Source organism: Falco rusticolus, chromosome 11 (assembly GCF_015220075.1).
Source record: "Falco rusticolus isolate bFalRus1 chromosome 11, bFalRus1.pri, whole genome shotgun sequence".
NCBI classification, from domain to species: domain Eukaryota; kingdom Metazoa; phylum Chordata; class Aves; order Falconiformes; family Falconidae; genus Falco; species Falco rusticolus.
The window spans coordinates 11241777-11258690 of NC_051197.1; the positions used below are offsets into that span (position 1 = coordinate 11241777).

The 16914-nt window shown below is 39.1% G+C and overlaps 1 protein-coding gene across 2 annotated transcripts in view; it reads left to right on the plus strand.

Annotated features, from left to right (window-relative positions):
• The window catches only part of TESK2 (testis associated actin remodelling kinase 2), an 84772-nt gene that overhangs the window by 35873 nt on the left and 31985 nt on the right, over positions 1-16914 (plus strand). For both annotated transcript variants that reach the window (XM_037403686.1, XM_037403687.1), the window contains exon 4: positions 3607-3655. In XM_037403686.1, coding sequence (XP_037259583.1) covers positions 3607-3655 — 49 coding nt within the window. The remainder of the gene's footprint in view (positions 1-3606; positions 3656-16914) is intronic.

The window sequence follows — 16914 nt, forward strand, 5'->3', positions numbered from 1 at the left end:
AAAATACATTTTTAATCTAGCATGGTGACTAAAACATTAGGGAGGGTCTTAACACAGACTTTACATTCTTACTCACCCTCTCCCTTCTTCAACAGTCAGTGCAATGAAGTATGTGTATCTTGACCTTGGTTCTGTTAGTGTTACTGAGCTCATAGGAGAGACTTTTGACTTGGTGTGTTTGGTTTGTTTTTTATGTTTGATGTATCATCAAATGGCCAAATTTTCTCATACAAACAGTAGATTTCAGAGGGCATTGATTTTTATTATGTTGGACTCTAGCTGCCCCAGGTTTATCCACAGAACAGAAATGTGTCCCAGTGAACTTCCTTTAATGGGAAGCATGTGTTCAGTGTCTAGATGTCCGCAGTGGCTTTATAATCTGGATATTAGTTTTCCTTGATTTATCAAGAAGGCAAAGATTGCAGGCTGATGCTACAGTTCTTTGTCTCCCCCTTCCCGTCCAGAATTTTCTCCCTTGCAGTCTCACTGAACTGAGAGAAGTTTGGGTAATGGCTCTAAGAAATATCCAGAGTACCTTCTCATGCTCTTTTCTAGGAGGGCAGATATTCCAGACTGAGGAATAATCTGGTTTATGGAAAGAGACTTCCAACATCTGAACGTTGCTGACATTTGTTAGAAAGCATTTTGTGGTGGAAGTGTTCTGTATTGTATTTATAGGGTAGACTCAAATAGCATCCTTCATATTTGCAGCTTCTGGGGAAACTTTTCCAACCGCTAGTTAGGATTTTGGAAGTGCTTCAGCTTTCCTGATAAGGCCACATACACTGTCTTGAAAATAAACTTCCTGAAATCTGCAAGTGGTCTCCTGTTTTGTGGATGACTGGCTCATTGAAGCTTCTGCCAGCTAGCAATGCTTATAGGAAACGTAACCTTTGGCTGACAAGACATTCTGCTGATGTTCACCTACAAGCGCATTTTGGCTCTGGAGACAGTGCGTCTAGCCAACAGGAATAATCTCAGCTGTACTGGACCAGCATGTCAGCTTCCTATCCACAGAACTTGCATTCTCATCTAGGGCAATCTCAGAAATGTAAAATTTTATGTGAAGTCTTGCTTGGTAATTGTATTTCCTGGTAGCAGCTGTGTGTATTATCTTTTAGTGAAAATGTTTTCCAACAGTGTTTTGTAGCAGTACTTGGCTTAACCAAGAGGCTTATTATTGCTTGATACAGCAGCTAGGAAGAAGTTTTCCAGGAATATGGATCACTAGAGGTCTATTATATCAATCTATTTTCCAGAGTCTGAAAACTGAGCTTCTTGACACAAAGTTTAAATGGTTTCAGTATGTTGCTTGTAAACTCATTAATTCTGTCTTTATCAGTGTATCTGGTTTCTCTTTTCCTGGGTAATAACTTCTAAATACGTGGGGGTTATAAATGTGTCTTTATGTCCAGCTTTCTTCCATGAGATCATGATATTGAGCTTTGGTTTTAATTTCTGATTTAAAATTAGAGATGTATGTCTGTTTCCCAGTAGAAACCCTAAACGCTTAAGAATTCTTGAACTCTTACTCTTGGTAACCTGAGCCAGTGTGTCTTTTCTTCCTTAAGTGTAGGTTCACAAAGGTAATGAATGTTTCCATTGAGACTTCCCTTGACCAAGACAGGTTGGCAGAAGAAGTTAAATTCTACCAGTCTTTGGGTGACAGTGTTGTTTTTCGTATTGGTAAAGATGAGACAAGAAAAGTTTGGCAAAATTTTGATAAATTCTTAAATCACATTCATATTTTAGAAATAAGTCAAATACAGTGAATTCCTAATATGAAAGTACTTAATACACCTTTACAAAAGAAGAGTTGACATATAGATGAAAACATTATTACTTTCAATTACTTAGCCTCATTTTTTGTTGAATTGAAACGCTGCAGTACTGGGTTAACCTTGTGTCATTAGCATGTTTCATAAAAGAGAAAATACTTTCAAAAGTTGTCTAATAGTGGAACTTATATTTTGGATTTTTTTTCAGTTTTTGTTTGTGAATAAAGCTATTAACACCATGCCTGATAGCATTCTGAAAGGCTCCAGAGCTGCATTAAGGAAGAAACAGATTTTTCAGCTCTGTAAGAGTCTGGATTTCTTAGTCTCAGGAGGCTTAATTTGTCAACTTGTTTACAAAATTGTTCATATGCAGTTGCTGTGTGAAGTGAAACTCAAACAGCAGTGTTTTGAGTAGATGGCATATCTGAAAGAATCCTTCTTCCTTTTCCCCTGAACACCTGGTTGTGTCCCATTGTTTTTCATTAAACAAAAGGAACTGCATTTTCACTATCTCTTAAATTAAAATTTGCATATTTAATTCAGGGAATATTGTTTGAGGTGAGAGCAGGCAATAGCTGTTCAAGTACAAGTCCTGCTTCTTTGGTTATAAAAACCGATTTCCACAGCTAAGCTTATGCAAAGGACCTTACCTATATTATTTTTCTTTGGCTGCTTGTAGTTTACCAGTCAGCTGTTAGACAAGAGAACAGTGAGGATCATTCATTTCTTCAAAAGCAGCTTAGCTGAACTAGTACTACATATGTCTTGCATAATTTTGTTTTTAAATTTGCTAGTGGTTGAGGTTATAAAAGCTCCTTTTCCTTCGAATTGTTCTCTACAAGATTCCAGTCACATTTAATGAAATCACGCATTTCTACAATTTGCTTGCAAAGTGGAAATTTCTGAACATTGTGGAAGTGACAGACAATGTGGATTTTGCTTGTTGAGACCAAAATCTAAATGATAAAAATGGAAATTAATTAATCTAAAAAGAACTTTAACTGTGCAGGGAGAGCTCTGAAGTGCCTACAATTTAAGTTTTACTGAATTTTCTCATGGAAGATATTTACCATTAATATCAATTTGCATTTTGTCACTTAAGTTCAGCTTGTACGGTGGTAAAAATGAGCTTTCAGTTGTTCCTCATATATTCAATGTATGGCACGTTTTCTATTGCTTTCCAGAAAAATTGAGGGTGACAGTCATTACTATTAGCAGCATGATTCTGAACCTTGTGCAGCATAGGTAACCTTTTGTGGGATATGTGTACGCTGGATACTGTTGAAACTTGCTTCAATCCAAGTGTTGGAAATGGGGGGGTTGGGGAGGGGAAGTATATTGCACGTATGTGCCCTCATATTCCTGAGTGGTTAGGAATGGGATAGGAAGAAACATCTTTATGCTTAGGCAGCAAAATGCAAAGGGAAGTAATTTTCTGTTTATGCAGATCAACAGTGGATTACTTGGCTTAAACTTCCTTAAACCAGAACTCTGAGGCTGTTCCTGTAAATCATTATATGCTGGCCTTTGCTATAGTCAAATTAGGAACTTTCCATCTTGAGTTTGAGCTGTCTCCTGTGCTCTCTTGGAACTGCTGATGCAAATTGTATTGTAGTGTAGACACATGATTTTATTTTGTGCTGTTTAAATAATCATCCTTGAGGTGTACCATATCTGTGAGGCTGACTTTTTTTTTTTTTTTTCTTTTTCCTTCTCTCTTGGCATATCCAGTACTACTTAATCTCTTAGTTTCTTTAAAGAAAAAAAACAAATGAATGAGGGGGGGGGAAAAAAGCCCAAACCACTTTTCTTTTCTTGTTTCTTGTAGGTTTATGGGTGTCTGTGTGCATCAAGGACAGCTGCACGCACTTACTGAGGTAAGACTATTTCATGATATACATACTGAATATGCACCAGTTCTCAGGCCAGATTCTGCAATGGCTGTTCACCTTGAGCGATAGTTTCTTTTATGGTGATTAGTGAGTTAATCACATGCTGCTTGCATTGCAGTGGGAAGACTGCAGGATCAGGCCTCAGAACTGTACTTTGCTCATAGCCCTTGTATGTCTTTTCTCGTTGGAAGTGCTTATTAGGATAAAAAAAATCACAGTAGGAACATAAAATTTCACTGATAATATTCTAAATGAGAGACATGGACTACCGTTGAGCTTCTAAATATTAATTGTTTCAGTGACATTGCATTGTATTTAAGTCTTACTTATCCTCTGGTTGTGTCTATGTTTCATAGGTGAATTGGGGATGTTTCAGCTGGGTGGTGTTAGTGTATTCAGTCCCTACCACTTCCTGATTTGGAATACCATCAAGATCACAGCTTAATCTGGGTCCCATAAAAAGGAATTATTCCATTGCCCGTATACCCTGGCCAAGATACAGGTATCAAATGAGAAACTGAAGTTTCCATTCGTGTGAGTCTTCCCACTGGGTTTTACTGGGTTGTATGTTTAATTCCCCTGTAAACTGTTCAGGAAAACCAAGAAGGGTGTATGCTCTTGTCAGGAATAGCATTGCCCATTTTGAGTCAAAATCAAGAAAATAGTTTTCCTGCTGTTTTAGTTTGAGTATAGATTGAGGAGAAACTCATGGTTTATAAAGGTACTGTTTCATATTTACTTCTATTTTGTAGGAACTGCTTAATTAAAAGATTAACCCTTTTCCCACCCCCGGAAGACAAGTATGTTATTAGTTAGCAATTAAAACAGGTTCCTGGTATGCTTGCCAAGAACTGCTGTAAAATGAGAAGATTGGATAGCTGTATGGAGTTATCAGGATACATGTGGCTGTCGCTTTCTATAGCTTTCATATGCAGCTCTGAGACAAAGATGCATATATGTGGGCAGTGAATTTCTTCGCCTTCTGGGGTGACAGGTCTGCAGTTCTTGTTCTAGCTACTATTCGAGTGATGCACACTAGTTCACAGTGGCCATATTTCTAGTGTGAGAGCAAAGGTACAGACACTTTCAAAAATTTCAAGATACAGTATGTATGAGGTGTCCTTTGATATGAGTGGGACAGTTTATTTGATCTTCCCCCTGCCCTGTGCTTGGTAGAGGAAACTTCTAAGATTTGACATTAGATGGCTGATCAATTCTTGCAGGCAGGCTTTGCTAACGTTATTGCTAATTTCTTTTGGACCCCTCATCAGTTAAAACTGTAAGGTTTCAGACCCTTCCACTCACTTAATACATCCTAGAAGAGATAGAGCTTTATAACATTTCGCTGTACTAAATCTTAGCTGATCTTCCTCAGTGTGTTTTTTTGGGTTGGTTGGTTTATTTGTTTCCCCCCTTCATCCCAGTTGCTTGCCATTTAAAAATCCCCCCCCTCAGAAAGCCAAGAAAATGAAACCAGCACAGATGCTTCCTCATGGAGAACTAACTTTGTAGCTGCTTGCTTTGTTCAGCTATTTTTGTGTTCTTGGCAAGCAAATAAATCTAAGAAAGAGTTCAAAGAATAACTTTTTATAGTTATAATTCAGAATAACAGAAGAGATTCCTGAAGCATCTTGAGACCAAAGAAGAAAGGTTTTAGACTGAAGAGGGTTGCTGCAAAACTTTGAGAAACACAATAGTTTTAGGGACATATTATAAAAGTACATGTAGTGATCACTGGTTTTCTTATGTGGACCAAGGTGGACATGTAATACCTTCAATAGAAAAAAAACCACAACCGAAGGCCATCATAAGTTGATGTTCTAGGGTATCCACACATAATTCTGTGCAATACAGTAGTTGTTCTTTAGTTTTACAGAGCTTTTAAAAGTTCAGAGCTGTGTGTGTTCCAGGTGGAATTAGTTGTGTTTTCTGGCAACAGTAATGGCATTTTTCCTCTTGAAGTGTGTGTGGAGTAATAGTTGAGTTCAGAAGACTTCTGGAGGTTAGAGAAGGGGGCTGAAATGGCTAGCTGAAGGAGTTACTAGTAAGATGGAGATGGTGGATCACTAGTTCAAATATAGCCCAGGAGGATAAACAAATCAGCCACTGTCTTGTGGCTTTTGTCAGCTTGTGGTCCAAAAAGTTGGTCTCCTAGCTTCCAGTGCTCAACATAATTGATACTAGCCTGATGCTAGTGATGCTAGCACTCAGAGGATTTCTGCCAGGGTTTCACTTCTTTGGGGATGACGCTGTTGGTTCAAAGGCTTGTTGCTCAATAGGTGACTGAGTCACTGCAAGGAGAATCCTCTCTTGCAGTAGCCTATGCTGGACCTGTTCTGTAAGGAGCTTAATTATCCCTTCTTGTGTTTTGAGAGCACAGTTGATGATATGCTTAAGTAAAAGGCATACAGCATCACTTGGAACTTGTGTCTGAGGGCACGATGGGAAACTGTGTTTTTTTGTATGTGTATGTTTTCATGACAGAAGAAGTTGAGAACTTGTGGCAAATGTTTGGTGAATGGATTTAAATGATCTGTACTTAATAGCCTCCTGTGCTATTAACACACAGGGCAACAACCACAAATGGTGTTAGAGGAGCCCTGAGGATTTTATAAGCCTTCTAAGGGGCTACATTAGTAACATACAGCACTTTGTTATTGGAAGGCAGATTCCAAAGTGTTACAGATTTTTTTTCTTGCACGTTTAAACCCACGGGAGGCTAAACGCATAGCCGAGCAGGTTTTTTGCTTGATGAAGGTGTTGATGGTATGTAGGCCTTGGGTTTTTCCCTTTTGGCAGCACTTTACTTTGCTGTAATTGTCCTCTCTCAAGTGGCTTTTGTTTTTAAAACTGTTGGGCAAGAAGCAGTTTCTGTTTGTTTTGAGGTTTTTGACAAATACGAATGGAATTGTTTAATTACAGGCTGCACTGGGACTTTGGCCTTGTTCTGAATCCACAGTCTTATCAGTTTTGAAAATCCAGTATTGTTTTTGAAGTTCTGCTAAAGCCAGAAACTATGGCATATGCCTCCTCTGAAGTAGTTCAGTATCCTTAGAGTCACAGAATGGTTTAGGCTGGCAGAGACTTCTATCCTTGCAAGCGCCTAGTTAAGAAACATTTAAGGGAAGTGAAGTAGATGCTTTGATAGGTGTACCACTCAGATGAGTTATTGCTATGCTCTTTTTCTGGAAAGCCAGGAACTGGGTATTCCTTTCTCAGTATTCAGCTCTAATCTGCAGCTAGTGGTTTGTTTCTGTAGCTACAAGAATCTGCAGGGCTTCCTGCTGTACTTGCATGCCTCTCCAACCTAATTTCAGCCTCTCCTTCAAGTGCCTCTCTGTTTTCCGGCCACCTTCCTAATCTGACAACTCTCTGTTTGCTTCCATTTCTTAATTTCCTGGCACACAGCATCCTCAGACTTGGAGAAACTTGCATACTAGCACAGGCTCTGGTGTCAGTTAGCATGCTATCCTGCTGAGCATTCGGAGACCAGATCTGAGCCACTGCCAGGAGGTTAGCAGACAGCATACACTCCAGGGGACATGAAGTTGTGAGCCAGTTAGTGTGGAGCAGCCGTGGCTTAATAGCAATAGCGTATGATCTTACCCCAGACACATTTACCATGGAATGGATGCAAGCACCCATTTTAGATGGGAAGCAAATTTGTATGTGCATTTCAGGTTCTATAGGCCTATATTATTACATTGAAGCAGACAGCATGCAGTCTAGCATATAAAAGCCACTTAATATCTTTTTATGGATCTTAAATTATTTGTTGAACTCTGTTAAACACGTTTATCTGAATTTCTAAGGAGAGCTCAGGCTAAAATCTTGTTATAATTAGATGTATATATATGCACAGAATGAGTCATACAGCTTGATAATTCCCTCTTGAAGGAAGTGAAAACCCTGACAGCTATGTGTATAGAAGATGGGGAAGGGAGTTATTATGTGTTGATTGGGATATCTTGAAATTGCAGTGCTTCAAAAACAATAATGAATTGTTACAACAGAAGTTTTATGGCTATTAACTCATACTTTATGATAGTAAAAAAGTGGACAAATGCTCTGCTGCCACATTCTGAAGCTGTAGCTTTACTTGCTTTGTGCAGGATCTGACATGCACTGGAGCTTTCTGAGCCAGGGAGAAGGGCCGTGGCAGTGTGATAGGAGCACACGGTCTGTGATGGAGGGGCAGACAGTATTGTTTCAGCTGGCAGCTGGATCTGCTGTCCGCCTGGCTGACATGCCTCTCCTGCAGCCTTTCAGCCTGCCTTCTTGCAGGTGCTGGCATCCTACCAAGTTAAGTCCTTCTGATTCCATCCCAAGTATCTGGTGCGGTATTAGGTGTTTCTTGGGTCTAAGAGTACACTTGGGCAGCCTTGGGTTTAAGGTCCTGTATATGTGGCATCGGAACAATGGTGAGATAACTTTAAGGGGCGAGCCTGCCTTTCTGTGCATCCCAGTGAGTGAGTTCTCCTTATTAGCTGCCTCGCGTACTGCACCTTGCAGGGGCTTTGTGCAGAGGTGCATGAAAGTGCCTTGAAGTCTAAAACGTTTCCTGGGTGCTCAGAGTGGCGTTGTCAGCAGTAATGCATGCTGGCACGTGTAGTATGGACAACAGAGTTTAATGCAGATGTATGTGGCAGAAAGTGCTGTAAGAAAAATCGTGACTGGTGCTTTAACTTTTTTTTTTTTTAAGAGAATCCACAGAATTCTTTGAACTTGTGCAGATTTTCAGTTTAATTTGTGGGTTTTTTTATAGCTGTATCATAAACCCCAGGAACAAATTTACTACGGAAATCCTTCCAGACTTGTTAATTTTTATCTTGGGCAAGATAATGGCTATTGGACAATTTTGACATATTGCACTGAATTTGACACTGCTGTTTTTACCATCAACTACAATCCATTGTTTTAAGACAAGAATGCTGTTATGTAGCAATTGGAAAAGACTTTGCCACCCCCACCCAGTGTATCACTTTCTACTACTAAAGCTCATCTTAATGAAAAAGCCTGTGGCTTTTGAAGAGAGGCTTTTTTTCAATAAGCTCCTCTGTGACAACTGAAAACTTTCCTTCTCTGCTTCTCCCAATAACAATAATGTAAGTAAACTATAAATGCATTTAGTGGAGTTTCAGGCCTTCAAAGGTCATCCTTTTTTTTTGGTGTGTGTTTGGGATTTTTTTTTGGTGGTTTTTTTACTTTTGAAGATAGTACTGATTGGGAAGAAAATCTTAAAATTCTCAGAATTGTTACAGTTGTGCCAAATTATCCTTTTACAAGGAAGGGGAAGTAAGCTCTTCAAGCCAGAATGTCCTTCTGATATACAGCTTTCAGAAGCAGAATCTACCATTAAAAATATTTAATTGACCTTCTTTCTTTTTTCCTCCCCTCAGTCCTTAGGCACCTTTCTAAGGAGAGTCTTGGAATGGAGAAAACCAGACAGACATCACTTAGGTCTCCTTCAAAATCTTTATGCTACAGCAAAAATTGTAGGCATACGTTGCCTTCCAGATGGCAATTGCACTCTTTGGAGAGTTTTAAAAAACCCTGGAGCACCATTCCTGCTCCCTCCTCCCCTGCATCTCCTGTAACACTTGCTAATCCCTAATGTTACTCGACCAGTGTGATTCATATTGCTTGAATAACTTTGGGTTTACTTGTTTAGCAGTGCAAGTATTTAACTCTGTTGTAGTTCCTGGATAAGGTGGCTCTGTTAGTTGTCACTCAAAAAAAGAGAATAGCTGCAGTGCTAAGTTGATTAGCCTGAGCTTTGAGACAACTGAAGATGAAAGTTGTGTTAAAGGTGGCACCAATTAAAAAATTAAAAAAAATGAAAGGACTCTTCTCAACTTCATTCTGTTAGAAAATGTTATGCATCTGCTGGATACTGCCATCCAATTTATAGCAAAAAAAAAAAAAAAAGAAAATTATTAGGGAAGCCCTTTACTTCATGTAAGATTAAAGGTTTAGGTATTCCCAATGTGTACAGTCAAGCCATACTGATTAGAGGCTTCCAGATCAGTTTGTGTTCCTTAATATCTTGTGCTTTTCGTTAGCTACCCTTGCCTATTGAAATCTTCTTTAGGCACTTCATATAGTCTTTCTGACTGTAGTATTGCAAAAAGAAAACTCAAGAGGAAAAGCAAAAAAGCAAAGGGGTGGGGAAACTCTAGAGATGTTTTGGTCCTTTGTCTCTCCCCGGATCTGGTCCCTAATTCCCGTCCAACTTGGTCTCATTTGCATACATAAAGCATCTTCCTTGACGTATTGGAGGTCTCCAGCAGCATGTCAAGTTATTTACGTTATGGTCTTGTGGAACTGGCAACTGCTGTGACTGTATGGAGGAATGAAGTGAGCCACTGTGCAAACTTTCTCTTGGATGTTTTTGTTGACAGCTCTGAGAATGTACCTGCTAATTCTAAACATCTTCCTTTTGTGAGAATGATTTTTGATGCAGAGTAGTGTAAAAAAGATGGAATTTACTTTGAAGTAACTTAAAAAAAAAAAAGATTTATGTGCTATGATGACAAAGGATAAAACCCCCAAGCCTTCCATATGATTTTCAGCAGCCGGCATTTTAAAATGCCTCCTGGCTGTGGGATGCTGCAGAAGGACTGCTGTTTAAACTTTGTAAGAGCTCCAAGTATGTGTAAAATTCTGCAGATTAAATTGATCCTTATGAACTTTTAGCCAATGAAAAGCATGATTTGTGGATTAATATTGTAATAAATCTCTACTTTCATGCGTTATTCTTTTTGCCTTTAGTTCAGATATTTTTCATAGTATTCATTAAAGCTATGGCTTCGTTTTATTTGCTTCCCTGGGAACAGGAAGAAGAGGAGTTCTTTCAGTGGTGCTGCACTGGTTCTAGTGCTGGGAAGTGTAGAGGCATTGTGGGCCTTGGGAGGTATAAAACCCAAGTACCAGAAGTGGAAATTTAGCCTTACCCAAAAGTATCTCAGAGGCATCAGGTCCTCTGTTAGTATGGTTCCTTTGTACTGCTCCTGGTATGGGCTTCAGTATTAGAACTGAGTATATTTAATTCCAGGGATGTATGGATTATAAAACTAGAGTATCTATTGCTGTTATTTGCTTGCTCCTTTTGCTGCTTTTGTTGTAGGACTGGAAGTCCAGCCAGCACACATCTGTTAATTCCTCTGTTAATTTGGTGGTTTGGGTTCATTAGCTTTACCCTTACAGGAGTCATTAAGAGTCAGGCCGTCCTTGCATGTACTTGCTTTCAGGGTCAAGAGAAAACCATTCATCTGGACCCCAGGGATTTGACTTCTAGAGAAGAGTAACAGTAACCTTGTCTGATGCCACAGTAGTTGCCCCCTCCCTTAATGGCTGAGGACTGTGTGAGAAGTTCTCTGTGAGACCTGAGGAGAAGAGTAGGGGTCATGGCAGCAGCAGTAGGGTTTAAAACAGAGCAGGGAAATAACTCTGGTCTTAGGAAGACTAGGCTAGTCTTTAATGTAAAAGGTGAGAAATCATTCCATTTCATTGCAACTGTTTTTTCCAGCACTAAAATAGAATGAATGTATCACATAAGATGTCTGTTAGGACTGTTCACTAACTGCATATTGCTTTGTTTCTATTCTTGAGAAAAAACAGTTACCTCACTGCAGAAATATTTTGCAAGCATTTAGTCGACGCTTTGAAATATCTAGTTAGTTCTATCATCCTTTTTTAAAAATACATAGAACTGTGGAGTTTTTGTACTTTGGGGAACAGCGTTAAAGTGAATCTACAAGATGCAAAAATCTGTTACTCTGTGCCTGCTTACTGGTGCATGTGAATATCAGCTCAATCTTTTGGGGTGAAAAAAACCCAACCAACTGAACGTGTACAGAAAGACAAGTCTGTTGCCTGTGCTTTCTGATTCATTGCACATGAACAGTAGGGCTAAGTTAGGTGGAACTGGAAGTTATCACCTTAGCTGTCCCATGCAGCAGCTATCTTCCTGAAAGGAAACAGGCGTAGGTAATAGGACTTTTTGTATGAGCCAAAAAGTTAGGAAGCTTCCGTTTATATTCCAAGACGAATGTGTTTATAACATGGCAAACCAAGTGTCTAGTAATATCTATTTGAAATTTTAAAGATCCTGAATCTTAAAGGTGATAAGCCTTGGGATGTCCTTCAGATTTCTTGTATCAAAGTATCATTTTTAGCTTTTGCTTAAATTGTGACATTAAAAAAAAATCTATAAATTTGAATATTAAGTACTTGTATGTGTGTATGTATCTGAAATAAGTTATTTTAATAGCTTTGTCCAGGACCACATGTAGATTTTGTGTGCTTTCTTGTTCCCTGTGTAGCTTGCAAAATGATTCCTAGTACATCTTCAATAATTTTCAAATGCAGTTATTTTTTTTATAAACTTGGTTCGGTACAGACACTTCTTATTTCTTGATTGTACATAATACATTTTAAAAATACTTGTCAGCACTTGAGCCATATTTGGTCTTAAGTTTTGCACTCTTCACAGCATATGTGGACTATCAGGTTCAGTTTTGCTTCAAGGCTTCACTTAAATTCTCAGTTTAATTTGTAAAAAGTGACTGAATGCACTCTCAGCAAATGTAGATTGGTGCTTGATGACCCACTACATCCTTTCTCTGTGCTCTACAAGGCATCATATTTTTTTCATCTTCAAAGCGGTGTCCTTTTTTCCTATAGATTCATTCTTTCTAGAGGAGTACAGCATGTCTCCCTCCAACTTGAGAGATCCGCATATGAAAGGCTTAATTCGTCTGACACTTCCCAGTTTGCAGAATTGCAGAGACCCATTCCTATGTCATTGATCCTTGTCAGGAAGCAGGGGTAGCTCTAGAAGCAGCCATGCCCTGATGCAGCATTAACTAGAGAGTGCTAGCCTAACCAGCTGTATTGGTTTGGGAGGAGGGATGTCTGCCCTAACTACACTTTTTGAAAGGATGCATGGAAAAAAAGGAAAAAAATTATCCAGTTTCCAGTGATGCTTAAGTCTAAATTATCAACTCTAGGAAAACTGAATGAGGGTTAGAAGGATGTGAACACCATCATGCTGTTTTATCATCTAAAGATGTCACATTTTTTCAAAAATAATGCTGTAGGCTCAGTACAGGTGCCTGGGTGTTTTGTTATTCCAACAGCTGAAGAGCTGCAGACTCTGGTACCCATCACTAACTCATACATGAGATTTGAGTTAGGCTGATTAAAGGTGGAAGTAAACCTGACTCAATTGCTATGCACCACTGGATGCAAGATTAAACATGGTACATGTAATAAGTAAATTAGACTGTTAAAAACAAGCAGAGTTTAAAAAGCTTGTAGAAAAGGGAGGGCAGTGGTGGTATTTGGGAAACACCTCACTGTTTAAACCTTATGCTGTAACTTTAAGGCTTCATGAATTATCTTGTAACACACAAAAAGCAGTATGTCTAAGTGAAGTTATTTCACTGAAGTTAAGACAAAGTACATATTCTTTACTTTGTTTATATTATTTTCCTTGGGAACCAAATATTTTTGTGAATTAGTTAAAAAGAAAGAAGACTTCAGTCCCAAACACAGCTTGATGTGCTGCACTTACCAAGAAAGTCCATTTAAAATCACACAAGGGGGCCTGGCTTTCAGTGACAGGAGGCAGGAAATTTAGTGTTCTGGCTGAAATTCCATCTCCAGTTCATACTCTTGCAGCCTGATGTTGTGGCATATGGGGTGTGCTTGACCCTTTAGTTCTTTCTGCAGCAGAAATGATACATGCCTCCACAGGAGTTTCAGCAAAGTCTGTCTGATTTGTAGCTTTGCAATTTTGAGTGCTTATACATCAAAAGTGAGGTTCTTGAAAAGCATGTAAAGGACCTTATTTAAGTTAGATGATCTTTTCTTTTTCTTTTTTTTTTTCCCCTATATCTGATGGCTATTTACCTTTTCACAAATGAAATCTAACCATCTTGTCTGATTGCAGTGGTCAAAGACTGAGGGTTTCCAGAAAAGTACTAAACAATAGAAGATTTTTTTAAAACTGATTTTTGGTTTGTTTATACCAGATTAGCCCCACAGGATGCAGGGCCCCCTGTGGCATAGCTTTAGTTTGATAGGAAGTTAAATGATGCTGTACCTGGTCACAACACTTGCTCTGAGGACAGGAGGAAGATTTAATTACTGAATTTGTGTGTGTTTTCCTGTGGCAGTCTGTGTAATATGATTTGACCAGTTCCCCCAAAATGCATCTTTTTAAAGAGAGTGACTTCTTATCATGGACATGTGCAGAATTAGAATATTAAGTAAGAAAAGTTCAATTGGATCCTTGCTTTACAGAAAGGTGGAATTGATTCTCAAAAAGCTGCAGTAGAAAGCTCAGTTGTGAGGAAACAGCTGACAAAAATGTAGACTTATGGATGAAGCAAGCTGGCTTTACAGGCTCTGTCTCAGGAGGGCAGTGCTGGCAGATCAGTTAAAGGAAAAACCTACTGTGGCTTGGTGGTGACCAGGTAAATTAAACACACTGGGGACAATTCTACAGAGAAAGTCTCTCCTTTTACCAAAAGCAGACAAGCAGTGTAAGTTGTGTAAGCACTGGGTTGTGCTGAAGGCACAGAGAAACTGCTAGATGCACTTGCAATATGTGGTTAGGCGAGGAGAGAAGGGTGGGTTCTCACATAGGAGGTTCAGATGTAAAAAGTACTATAATCAGAGACACTGAAGAAATCTTCATGTAAAGACAGAAGCCAAGACTTTGAAAATGGGTCTAACTTCAGGCACACAGTCTATATTTATGCATGCAGGTGCTAGATCAGAAGTGATGAGCAACCAGTTATTTCAGTGAGAACTTCTGGATGTGCTAGCTTTTGAATTCTAGTTTTTTCTTAAATGCCTGTGTATGAGCATAAGAGCTTATGGTTAAACCTCCTTTTATCCAGCCCCCCCCCCCTTCTTTCTTTCTTCTTTTTTTTTTTTTTTAATATCTTGGCTACACAGGCTGTATGTTGAATTTAATTCGTTTTTTCCCTCTTGTAGGAGGATGATTGACTTGTTTCATCTCTTCAGAGCCTAAATAGTGTACAAGGAACCTTATTTATTTATTATTTTAATTGAGATAGATGCATGTAATTATAGTGTGTTCTGAGGAATGTTTGCTAAATATCTTGCTCTGGTAGTATCCTTCTTAGAATGTCTTAAGGATAGAAGATAGTAAGAGAAGAGGCAGGTAAATGTTGAACTGCAAACAGCAAGCTCCATTGTCTCATTCCTTCTCTCCCTTCCCTGCATGTGTGGCGCACACATGCCGTTGAGGGGTGTGTGTGTGTATATTGTGTGGGCTTTTTTTGGGGAGGAATTTTTAGTATCAGTATTTTGACACTCATTGTAAGCCTACAGGACCATTTGCCATTGTCTCAAGCAAAACATGAAAACATTCTTGAACTGCAACCCCTGCAATTCTTTTATTGTTACATTCAGATATCCTGGAAATATGTCTAGGTTAATAAGAGTGAGAAGATGCACACTTCTCAGCTATTATGGTATGAGGGGGAGAGAGGGGAGGAGAACTGAATACTGCCTTGAGGAGTAGATTTTCCTGTTGCTTGTATGAACAGATACAGTCCGAATAGATAATGTGATGCTGGCCCTTTAACTTTTTGTCTGGGTTTTTTTTCTCAGATATTTTCCAGTAAATACAATTTGTTTGTATTGCTTTCTCTTCATCATCGCTGCCACCACCCCACTTCACCCTGGACCCCAGGAAACATACTCTTGAATTAAAAAGTGTTTTGTAGTTTCACTTCCTCATTTCACTTACCAGCCATCCAAGCCATTCAGAAACAGGGTTGTGCATGAAAATTCTTTCAATGTTTGCTTTTGCACACTGCTATTAATAGGGGATCTTGGTGCATTCTATAATTGCCAGTGAAGTGTTTGAGCACCCTCAGATGTAAATGGACATTGCAGCACAGCTGCAGAGTTGAGGCTTGGAAAAGCACTCTGAAACAGCTCAAAAACAGTGTTCCTTGTGCAGAATTTAAACAAAGTTTGTAGCATGAGAGGTGTCTGTGTGTTGTAAGTTCTGCTCTCAGTAGATCCTTGTAGCTGTTCTACAGACTTCACAAAATGAAGCAAATGGGTTATTTATCTGGAATCTTGCAGGCATATAATCTGTGGGCTGATACTGCTGGTATCTTTGTGGGGAAGATGAGAAAGACCTCTTTAAAATAAGAGGCTCCTTGTCAGGGGCTACAGCTTGCTTCTAGGCGGAGCCGAGTGTCTAGTGTGTTCAGAATGCTGTCATTATGGATAGAGCCTTATGCTCTTAACAGAAGTGTTACTGTAGAGATGCTGTTCCTGTTGCCTGTGTCAGCAACAAGGTACTTTCTCTTCTGTGCCTGTGTGCTAATTTATGCCATTGCTAGCTTGCCATATCCCAGATTCTTATCTGCATTGAAACTAGACTCTATTTAGAATCCAGATGGTTGTGACTTCAGATTATAAATGAGGGTTTTTTTGTTAGGCCTTCTTTGCTCTCTGTTTTTTCTACTAAAATAATTACAGGAAAAATGGTTATCGAGGTCAGTTTGTATAGATATACTGGGAGTGTTTTCCGGTTCCAACAAAATAAGCTTATTTCCTGAAGTATTTCAAACACTTCATACATATGGGTTGCAATAGTGCGTTGTTGCTATGTGCCTGCAGTTGGAAGCGTTACCTACACTAATCTGTTTCTAGCAGCAGGCAAGCAAGTGAACATTAAGTTTTGACTGAATGGAATGACAGGAAAGGGATAAATTCAGCATGCTGACCATAAGAGCTGTTGGGTATAGAGAATTAAAGGAAGGCAAATCTTGCCATATTCTTTTCCATGCCAGCACTTAAATGTTTGGAAAACCAACAAATGGTTTTCCATTACAGCTCTTTCCTGAGTTAGTGCATGTTAATTTTTGTTTGCCCTTATAAAATAAGCCATGCCTGTACATGCCTTTTTAGAAGGAGGAGCCGGGGAATCAATCAACACCACAACTGACACGGAAGAAGAAACGGAGGTAGATCAGTTGTGTTTCTTGGCTTTCGGTCCTAAGTTCTGATGAGTAAACATGCCATGGCAATTGTACAAGGAAGCTTGCCCTCTCCTCTACGAACAGCTGATGCTTTTGAAAGCAGGATTATCTTAATCCTGAAATGGTTAACACTTTTAAAGAAAAGACATACTTTTTTATCAAGTAACTGAATTGTTTGTATTGGTTAAAAAGCAGAAGAGAAATTAA